This window comes from Oppia nitens, unplaced genomic scaffold (genome assembly GCF_028296485.1).
Source record: "Oppia nitens isolate AA-2021 unplaced genomic scaffold, nextdenovo-longstitch-racon4-pilon3 scaffold4_pilon_pilon_pilon, whole genome shotgun sequence".
Classification (NCBI taxonomy): domain Eukaryota; kingdom Metazoa; phylum Arthropoda; class Arachnida; order Sarcoptiformes; family Oppiidae; genus Oppia; species Oppia nitens.
In genome coordinates this window covers 6,461,381-6,473,682 of record NW_026533232.1, presented here as the reverse complement: position 1 = coordinate 6,473,682, position 12,302 = coordinate 6,461,381, and the positions used below count along the sequence as shown (strand labels likewise).

The 12,302-nt window shown below is 18.3% G+C and overlaps 1 protein-coding gene across 1 annotated transcript; it reads left to right on the top strand.

Moving 5' to 3' along the window:
* The first annotated feature begins 230 nt into the window (after nt 1-230).
* Nucleotides 231-12,021, top strand: LOC128959893 (short neuropeptide F-like). The gene is made up of 4 exons (XM_054305922.1): nt 231-482; nt 4,401-4,548; nt 11,405-11,510; nt 11,785-12,021. Exons 2-4 carry the CDS (start codon nt 4,440-4,442, stop codon nt 11,855-11,857), a joined length of 288 nt encoding a protein of 95 aa, XP_054161897.1. The 5' UTR covers nt 231-482; nt 4,401-4,439; the 3' UTR covers nt 11,858-12,021.
* Nucleotides 12,022-12,302: the final 281 nt, after the last annotated feature.

The window sequence follows — 12,302 nt, the reverse complement described above, 5'->3', positions numbered from 1 at the left end:
GCAAAGTTTGTGTGACATTCAGAATCTATGGTTCAATATAGAGGTTTTCCTCCGCAAACAGTTTGTAGGCATTGATAGACACACCGTATGATTGGTGGCTGACTCTGATCCACGTCATAGCACTCAAACATTTCGGTCTAACTTTATTATTGGTCACTAAGTCTGTGTAATAGTTTATAACTCTTTCATAAACTTATATAAAAAGCTTTGATTTTTGTCAAAACAGCAAATATTGTATTTTTATCGTTTGGTCTCTCGATCTTTGATTACATTTTAGAAATTTTTTAGGTATTACAACACATTGTCAGACATTTAGGTACTATTGAAGCACATTGTGTGCCGATTGTGCTCTCTTTCAACAGTTGTTTATATCGATTGCAGAATCGCTTTCAGCCCATAAAAAGCCATCAAAAATCATATTCAAAACACAATACCAGTTGTATTTCACATAACTTTTACCAACAAATATCTGGTTTTTTACCGTAAGTTATATTTTATATCATTTAATATTTCAATTTATTTTCAAATTATTTTATGAACCTTTCTTTACTTAAAATTTCTTTGTTTTACAATACTTTTTAATCCAAATTCATTATTAGATTAGTTTTATCAAATTATGTCATATTTTGTAATTTCTATTTATTTAATTTCCCATTTATATAGTAAACATGTATCACAATACTGTCAAATTTTATTATTTTTATAGTTTACTTTAAAAATGATACAAATAATTTTATTTTTGTCATAAAATTTTATTATTATTATTATTAATATTTTGATTATTATTGTTATTTGTTATAATAAAATATTGGCTTTTCTTGGATGAGAAACGGATTTAATGCATGAAATGACACATTTGTTAGTATTTTGATGTTTACAGAGCTCTTGTCTTTTGTCACAACATTATTACAGTAAAATATATTTTGCTATTTGTGTTACTTTTAGTCATAGCCTAAGAAATTGATAGTATTAACTATACATACATTTGAAGTACACTTTTGTAGAATCAGTGAAATAAAAAGTTAATTTATTAGCCGATATTGTTTGATATTTTTTGCTAACCATTAATATAGGGGTGTTTTGATGAAAATAATTTACTTATTGTTTATCTTAAGTATCTAAACATTATAGAGTACACATATTTATTAATTATGTGTATTAAAAGTCAAAGCTTAACTCACTGAACACATACACAAACATCAATGTATCATAAATTTATACTTTATTTGCTTTTTTATATAACTTGTTTGTTCGCTATTAAACAATTTTTGTCAAATATTTGTACAATTCATTAATCAATTAATCATATACTTTAATATGAGTTAAGGGTATATTATTAATTATCTATTATGTTATCAACAACATATACTTAACACATACTTGCTTTATATAACATATAAACAATTATGATAACTGCAATCCTAAATATTAGTATGATATATAAATTTATAATAATAATAATAATAATATTTAGCTTTAGATGATATCTTACTATACATTAAATTAATTGTCAGCTCTCTTGATGTTTATGTATGTCAACTCATTTATTTTGCTCAACAATATAATATACAATAATAATAATTGTCTGTATTGTTAATACATTTATATTAGGGTGGGTTTTGATCAAATAATGTAATTTCAGTTACATTAGTCATTAATGCGAATATTTATTAATTACTATTAATTAATAATAATTTCTATGAAATCAAATATACAGTTGAAGAATATAGGTTTAAACATAGGATTACAATTATGATGTATAATATGTTTAATGTCTCGCTTGAAATATTTAAAAACTGATAAACACTTAACACAATGTTATAAACAATAATAATATAACTTTTTCAGTTTCTTTTTCTTTTATTGAGTCTGTTTATTCAAAAAACACAATATTATAAGTGTTTGAAATCATTATCAGTTTTATTGCAATCTATAAAAAATTTGTTTAATAGATAGTTAATTGATAACATTATAACTGAGATAAAAATATAGTGTCACTAATATGGATTATGCTTAAACACGTTAATGCAAATTTTAGTTAAATATATACATATAGTTTAACAATATAGTTAAAATTATATTATTTATTTGAAAAATATATAGAATTGTATATTGTAATTTTATTTTTTTACTAATTTACAGAAATAATTTTTTTATAGATATTATTATAATTTAGATATGTATCAAAATTTAAGATTAAGATATTTAATATTTTGTTATACTCTATTGTATTTTTAAATAAAAAATATTTAAATAGTGTATATAAGCTATTTTATGTATAATATTACATATTAATTCCTTAAACAGTTTTATTATATAGCCATGGTATATAAGTTATTAAATATTTTTCAAATTATTATATAATTTAATAATTGCATTTTTAGTTTTTTATTTCAAATTAATAAAATAAATTAAAAATCATATTTTAAAATATTTATACATAATGGTATTGTATTCATAATATTAATAAGTTTCTATATATTATTATTAATAGATACAGGATTTTTATATGAATTTCTTATAATATTTTAAATATCAAATTTACATCAATTAAATTTCTATAAAATATATAAAAGAAATTATTGTCTCGTATGGCATTCATATATTAATTTTGTTATTTCAATATTTGTCATTTTGTAACAATACCTAATAATCACAAATAATAATTAAATATTATTAATAGTAGTTTAATAATATTGAAAGTAAAAAATAATCACATTAGACTAAGAATATAATGAATTGATAAAAACTTTAATTTTACAAAAACTATAATTATAATTAGATATTATAATCATTTTAATTTTATATATTTATATAAGAATCCCATAGAATTTAGTAGAGTAGTGTAATTTACAGTATATCCTGTCTTATTAATATAGTAATACAGTAGCTCCCATAGTACAGTAATATTACATCCCGGTAAATAATAAAGTAAAATTTCTATAGAAATTTATTCCTGATATATTTACTATAGAAATTTTCTCAGTTAAATTTATTATAAATTTCTATTTGCCCAACTCTAGTAATACCCTATTCAAAGTTTAAGCGAAAACAATATTCTATTGTTTTTATATCACAATAGATTATTATCTACTGTATATACTGTATACGGTATATAAAAATATTTAGTATTTATATTTTTTACCTTAATAAAAAGTTATATAAAAATTTTACTTATCTAAATTACTTTGAGATCTACAGTATTTTGGACTCAAATATCCAAAATTTAGAATATCAAACATTTTCTATATATAATATAACTATTGATTACATGTATATGGGGGGGGGAGGTTCAAAATTTTATTATATGGACGCCTTATCTATAACGCCATAGTAATAATTTTTAAAATCATTATTTATAATTTAACATTTTTTTACTATCTGTAAACTAAAAATTTATAATTTACAAAAATACGAATTGTTTTACTATAGAAACAGTCTATAATATAATTATATATACAAAAATCTAAATACAATCGTTATTGTATTCTAAACATACATATAATAACAAAAATGATTTGTTTAAAATAAAATAAATTATAAAATTTACATCTAGGTAAAGTCATTTAAATAACATCATGGTATATTATTTTATAAGTATTATATCAAACATTTTTATATAATTTTAAATGTTAATTAAAATATCTATATTATAATACATAACCAAAACTAGTAATAATAATAATAATAGTATAATAAAAATACATATTTTATTTTTCCATTTTATTTTTAAAATTTTTTTATTAATAATATAAAATATAAGAGATAAAATGAATTATTGTTATATTACTTGTTTGAATACCATTAATAATTTTAATAATAAAAACCAATTAATTTATTGAACTCACAAACAATTTAAATACAGTATTAAATCAATATCAGTTTTCACAATATGAAAATAAATTGTCATTATTTTAATATTTTATAATTTTTCATAATAAATTTTAATAAAAGTACTTAACATATTAAAACTAAAATCATAAAAAAATTACAAAAATTCTTTTTCTAAATTTAAGTTGAAAAAACTAAATTTTTAGTAATTTCAATATATTTCTATATTGAAAATTCATAAAAGTTTTTATAAATATTTCATGGTTTCTTATAACAAATCATTTATTTTTAAACATATTTAATTAATTTTAGTAAGTAAAATATCAATAAATTTTATTTAAATATAAATTTTATGTAATAAATATTATTTATAAAGTTACATATTATATATCATTATTTTATATAAATTAATTTTAGTATTCATTAAAATACTATAATATTAAAATTTATATTTACCAAAGTAAATGTAAGTAAAAGTAAAATATTTTTTTTTATATAAAATTAATGAATTAATTGAATAAAAACAAACGTAAAGTAATGCCAATAACTAAAATATTTTTGATGGACAGGAAATTCATTGGACAACAAACAAAATTTTATCAAAAGAAATGGCAAAATATAATCTATCAATCGTTGGCTTAATTGCGATAACCATTTGTTTAATACTGGTATTTACAGAGAGGGCCGACTCAATGCCAGCACAATATGATTACGACAGTATGTATTGCACTGTATTTTGTATAACATATAATATATATATATATTAAAATAGAAATATTTGCAGCTTTTTTAACATCACTTGCATCCCAATCCTTTCAGTTTCCTGTTATCTTTAATTACGACAATACTTATTTGACTACCTTTACTAATAATATAGTATTAGCGATGCATATATGTCTTTCAGTATCAGTCAAACATTTTTGTACACAATTTATGATGAGATGAAAAATCCTTAATTACATTTATACAATAAGTTTGTTTCATTTTAACGCATTCCTAATGTGTTGTGAAGTCTATACATACAAAACATTTTATATGACAAACAAATGTCTCATTGACTCTCTCTATATCTCAAAGCAATCAATTTATTATCTTATGTTAAATGAAATGAAACTAAAGACTATATACTATAATATAATTTTGTTTAACTTTAAGTATAGAAGAGATTCTGTTTTGTATATTAAGCCATAACTAGTCGTTTAGCCGCTAGAAATGGCACTAATATTAATTGAATTTTATGAATATAGGTATTATTAATACACTATATATTATACTCAAAAACTACTTAATGATTAAGTGATTAAGTAATAGTTATCGTAACAAAAAATCACAATCACTATATATAATTATACTATATATCATTTTTATAATTAATTATATCAACATAAATGGAATTATAGTTTAGTTTTTGGTAAGTTTCTCAAAAAATAAAAAATTTTAGACAATTTATAAATTTAGGTTTATTACTCTATAATTAATAAAATCACTAAAATTTTAATTATATTTTCATGTTATTAAAAATATTATATTATATGTAAACTTATTTTTAGAGTTTAATTTCATTGTTTTTATTTATTTAAAATTTAATTATAAAATTTATCTTAAAAGTAAATTGTATTAATTGAAATAACATTTTACAAATTTTATTAACACTAATATTTATAAAAGCAATTTTGTGAAATATAATAAATATACATTTGTACTAATTATATATATTTTTGTGTTTTTTGGATACTCTATTGTAGAATTCATTTGTTTTTTAGCTAAAATTAGCTAAAATATAAATTGGCACATATTTTTAGTTTTAAAAAATAAGAATTTATAATTAATTCACTTAAAAAAGATATTATTTTAGTCTATATATAAATATTTTTTAATTGTATGTTATAATTCATTATTATTATTTTCTATAATAATTAATTTAAAAAATAAAATAAAATAATGTCAATCTTAAATTTAATATGAATTGCTTCAAATATTATATACTATATACATATATATTAAAAATTGTAAAATAATGATAACTTTATTATAAAAAATAAACGTAAATTTAATTATAAAATAATTTATAATAAATGTTTTACAATAATTGTTTTATCTTAAAATATTTGAGATAAAGAAATAAAAGTTTCATTATAACAATATAAGTAAATAAATTCTTTATATAAACAATTTTAGTACAGTATATAACTTAATATTTTATTTTTGTTTTATTGTTTACTAACATTTTATTTGAAATTTAGTTTTGATCAATTTTTAAAAATAATTAATTATTTATTAGTAGCAATTATACTTATTTTTATTGTATGAAATATACTAATAGTTTTTTTTAACTATTAATCTAAAATATAATTATCATTTTATACTATTTTTTAATAATCTTTTCTTATATTTTTTATACATTATTTAGATTTCTAAAATTTAAATAATAATTATTATAAAAATGAACATATAATTTTAAATTAAAATTTTAAGTAAAATTTATTTGTTTTATTTATTTAAAGTTAAAATAAGATATTTTATATATTATATAATCTAAAGAATTATGTTAACCTTGCACTTTTTGTTTTTTAAATTTTAAACAAATTCAAAACACATTCAAAACAAATATGTACAAAATAGATAATACTTGAAATATATATGCAATAGGATATCACAATATAAATACCATTGGGTAAATCACTACATTATATTATACAGTATATTATTGATATTTATAAAGGTTTTTTATATTTTATGAAAACAATATTTTACATTGAAATACATTGTGACTTAAAATTTGTAAGTTAAAAAATTTTGAATATAATAAATCAGAATTTTAAAATTTTTCATTATTTAGAAGATTTTTTATTAATAATTATTTTTTGTATTTTATAATATTTATTTACTTATTTAATTTATTTTTTATTTTTAATTAAAAATAATTAAATTACAGTACAGTAGCTATGTAAACATAACTTTTATTTGGTTAATTTATATAAATATATTATAGTAAAATATATTTATATAAAAAATTAAATATAATAAAACATTAAGTAATTTATAAAAGACATTTATAATTGTGCTATATTACTATCTATTTATTAATAATTTATTTATAAAGTAATTTTGATTATTAATTAGAATATATAAATGCAAACTAATATACTTTACTATATGGCTTTTTTAAATAATAAAAATAAAATTTATTTATACTAAAATTATTAAATAAAATTATTAAATAAAATTATACTGCTTACTGAGAATCCTTAAAAAATTAATACACAGTATTAAAAATGATTGTCTGTTTTTATAAAATAATATTTGAATTTTGGTTTAATTGTAATTTTTATAACTAGAGTTAATGTTGACTAACATTTATTGACAAAAGTAAGAAAAACTCAATATTATTATAAGTCTTAATGTCAAAGTTGGCAACAAATTTAATGAATATACTCTATAGGAGTATTTAAACAATATTTATATAAAGTGATAAAATTAAAATACTTATTAATTAAATATCTGCATTATTGGATCTTCTAATAAAAATAATAAACCGTATAAAGATATTTTAATAAAATATTTTGAAATGAAAATAATACCGTATAAAAGATTATATTGTAATAAATATTTTATGTATTTTGCTTTAAATACTGTATATATTACTGATAATTTAGATATATAATTTAAATATATATATACTATATATATATCAAATAAAATTTTCTACATTGTTAGTCAATATGCTAATTATTTAAGTAAGCTTCATATACCGTATATAATATATTGTATTAACAGATAAACTTAAAAGTAAGCAAAATAATTAGTGATCGTTAAAATTGAAGTAAACTATAATTAAGATGAAACGGAAATAGCATTAAATTAAGGCCATTAAACCACAAAAAGATCATCATTTTAGACATTAAGTGCATTACAATTGACCACAAAGTACTTGACGTATAGATTATGTATGTCTTACACTATTTAATATGTTATTCAACTGAAATGTATTTTATGTTCATTAAGAAAAACACTTCATTAACTTTTGGACAAACATTTCATTTTTAATTGAGTTGAATATCATTTAGTTATAATCTAATTATTATATGAATCAAATAAAGAATAACAAATGATATATTTTTAAATCTTTTATAAATTTAAGTTATTATTATTTTTCTGATATTGTTTTATAAATATAAAGAATAAAATTTACTTTTTGCTTAAAAATATTACTTAATTTAATGTAGAAGTAATTAATAACACAAACTCATATTTTCCACTATTATATGTATAATATATTTTCCATTATTATTATTAATATTATAAATATAATGCAAACAAAAAAATGTAACATAAATAGAGCAAACATAACATTAACTCTATTATACAATAATTCAGTATTAAAATGACATAAAATTGTTGAAATGACAAATACTCTATTATAACATATAGTCTATGGTTTTGTATCAATTCTATCATTATTGTCATAAAGTATTGTCATTTAATGAACAAACATATCATAATTTCATACATCAACTTTATAATCCTATTTTAAACATAAAGAATTTATTTATCAAATTTATGTATTTTATATTTATACTTAATTTAATTTAAAGATTAAGAATCTTTATTACAATATATTTACAACAATGATTTTATTAAATAATAAAAATATTAAAAATACCTTAATATTTTGTGAGCAATATATTTTACTAATAGTAATAATAAAAATATACTGTTTAAGACTATACTCAAAAATTGTTATTTATTTTTCTTTACAATTAGTTTTATTAGTCAAATGTAAACCTATTGTCAATAAAAAGTTGTAATTTTGACGATCCATACAATCATTATCTTATGTATTTAGATCTCTATTTAACTTTTATTAATGTTTGTTAAACCATAATATGTAAAATTGTGATCCATTAGCAATCAAATATATTTCTGTTTTGTTTAATAATAAACTTAATAAAAGTTAGAAACGTTTACTGAGTTTTAAAATTTGTTTATTTTACCTAAAAAATATTTTTGAATACCAGAAAATTTTCTTAATTTAAATTTTTTATTTATAAAAATTTTATTTAATATAACGTTTTGTAGCAAATTTTGTCCCACGATTTTGCAACAAATATTATATTATATGAATACTCTCTGCTGTGATCCTCCACTCAATCACAGCCGTCATTGCAGTGACTTTATGTCTCGTATGACTTCAATAAACATAACAATAATAAATCTGTAAATTTATATTTATATATATATTATATGATATATACATACAAAAACAAAAAGATAGTTTTTTAAAAGATTATATTTTACATCATTTTATCTATAACATAGTTTTTACTTTATTTGCTACTCTTTTTTTGTATATAAAAAATTTTATGATCATTTATTTTCATTTTTATTGTCCAGATTTATATTTATATTTAAATATAAAAGAAATAATTTGAAAGCTCTACTGAATCATATAATATAAAACATATTTATTTTATCTTTTTAAAATACAAATATTTAAATATATATAAAAAGACGATTATACTATACATATAGTGTCAAAAAATGTAATTATTTGTTAAAAAATATTTTATATTTATAAAAAGACTTTTACTTTTTAACGTTTTGTCGATAAATACTATAAATCAGTGGTAACTAACAAAAAAATATGTGTTAAGATCAAAGTTACAAATGATTGTGTGTCCTCTCATTTACTTTTTGTTTTTTTGCGTAGGTTTTAATGATATTAAATAATATATATTTGTTTGATTCATCATAATTCTAGTTTCATTAATAATTACACAAATCATTAAAAATTATCGTATTTTATTATCATTGTTTGATGTATAGTATATTTATTATATCAATTATGTTTTTTGTTATGTCATATATTTGCTATATTTAAATATAGTCCAAAAGATTAGTATATTAATAGTTCTACAAAAATTTTAATGTTTAGTAGTTTTTTAGATTTTATACTTGATCAATTTACATATATGAAATTATACAGTACATTATACATATAGATGCATAGAATACTAAATTGCTGTAATATCAGATCCAGGTTATAATAATTAGTTTAGTGATGATAATGTCATTTTTGATGATTTTGATGATTCCTATACTTTATTTTCTATGTTCTAACCAGGGTTTTAAAAATGGCAGGCATAAACAATAGATGCCAATTTTACCAAATGCCTGCCCTACCTCTGCCAAGCCCTGGGCATCTATTTTCAGGTGGTGATGCCTATTATTTTGATTTTATATTATTAATTTATTTATAAAACATTGTTTTATGGATATATTTGTTTTTGTTATTTTTAATTAAAAGGTAATATCTTGGAAATAAGTATATTAATTGTAAATATAATTAACACCCTAAAAACACTAAATTACATTATTTTTATAAATACAGTTGCTTTTTAGCAATTTAAAATGGTAGGCAAATAAAATAGATGTCCAAAATGGCATTTATGGCATCTATTTTCGGCATTTCTAAGGCAGGCATTTATTTTCTTAAACCTCTAGTTCTAACCGAATCTGAAGTCAGAATTTCGAAATTCGCAAAAAATGTAGAAAAGGATTGCCTTAAGAAGTGTTATCCTATATTGTCGTTAAAAGAGTCAAAATCACAGAATTTTTTTTTAATTTTGAAACGAATGAAATTTGAAATAATTATATATAAATTTACTTTCTAGCATTCTCAACTGGTTTATATACTGTATGACAATTTATTTTGTATAATTAAAAGTCCATTTGTTGAGATTGTAAATAACCTTGCTCATTTCAATTATCTGATATCAATCAATTGCTTTATATAATAAAATGATAAATAATTCTAAATTACAAATAATGAAATATTGGATAAACTGTATATTAAAATTAAGCTATGATTAAAAACATTTGTCAATCAATTATTTTATAAAATATATAAAACTTTTTAAAATTATATTTAAATTTTGATAATTTGTTAGATTTTCTATATTAATATTACATTTTATTATCCTATAAATATATAAATATATTAAATTGTTTGATTTTAATTTAGTCTCGTTTTTAATTAACTCTATTTACTGATTATAAATAACAATTTTTAAAAAGTTAATTAAAATAGGATTTAATTATAAATATAATACTTTAAGTCATATATAGTGTTTCTCAACTTGTTGTCTCATTTTATGATTTTTAGCTAATTATTTATTTTAATTGTTTTAAATCCCAATATCATATCATCAAATAATTAATTTGTCAATAATACTATATCTAATTATTTTAATTAAAAATAGATATCAATTTAATAGTAATATAATTATTTAAATTTATTTTAACAAAGTATATTACTGTTTATCAATTATGTTACTAAATTACTTAAAATTATAATTAAAAATTAAATTAATTATATTGCAATTATTATTACATAAATTTGTAAAAATATAATAATGAATGTTGTTTATAAAACATTAATAAAAATTAATTAATGTATTAAATATATAAGAAATTTTTAAATTTTAGTAGTTATTTAATATATGTTATAATGTTTTAAAATTATTAATTAAATATAAAATAAAAATTTATTCCATTTTTATTGTTTTAATAGATTTGAGAGATATCTATGAATTACTTTTGCGTAATGAAGGCCTTCAGGGATCAAATCAATTGGTGCATCAAATGGAAAGAAAGGGCGGACGACAACCACAACTCAGGTATGACAGCCATTACCTAATGTTTTATATATTATTATATAATAGTATTAAACACTACTCTTTCGTATTTTCCATTAGTATACATATACAGTATATACTGTATAATATATAGTGATTATGTATATAGAAATTTTATATATAATATTTATCTAATTTGACAGCTTTACATTATCTTTTTATTAGTGACATAAAATCTTATTTATAAATATTCAATTATAAATAAATATGATTTTTAATGTTATATTATAAAATTTAATACAATTTGTTATTATAGACTTCGTTTTGGCAAACGGTCGGACCCCTGGAGTATGACCTCTGGAGACAATACACCTGAAAAATTCAGTTAAATTCAATATCAAAACAATTTATTTAGTAATTTAACGATTCATAAGTTATCTATTGATAAATGTTTTCTCTGTTATTTACATACATGTTATATTTGAAAATAAAGCATTATCTTAAAATTTTGATTAATTACCAAAATAATGAAATATAAAAAATATTATTATTATTATTATTATGACAAACATTTTAATGTAAATAAAGTTCTGCCGAAGTATTAATAACTATATTATGTTTAAAAATTATTATTTATTCTGTGAGTGTTGTTGTCATTTATAATACTTTATATAAAAATCAATTACTAGTGATTTAAAATATTTGTTTTTAAGATTATACGTAAATACCGTTTTATCAAATAATTTAATATAAAATGATTATACTAAATTATTATTATTATTATATAATTTATTTTTTAAAAATGCCAGTAAACTTATTTTAAATATTTAATAC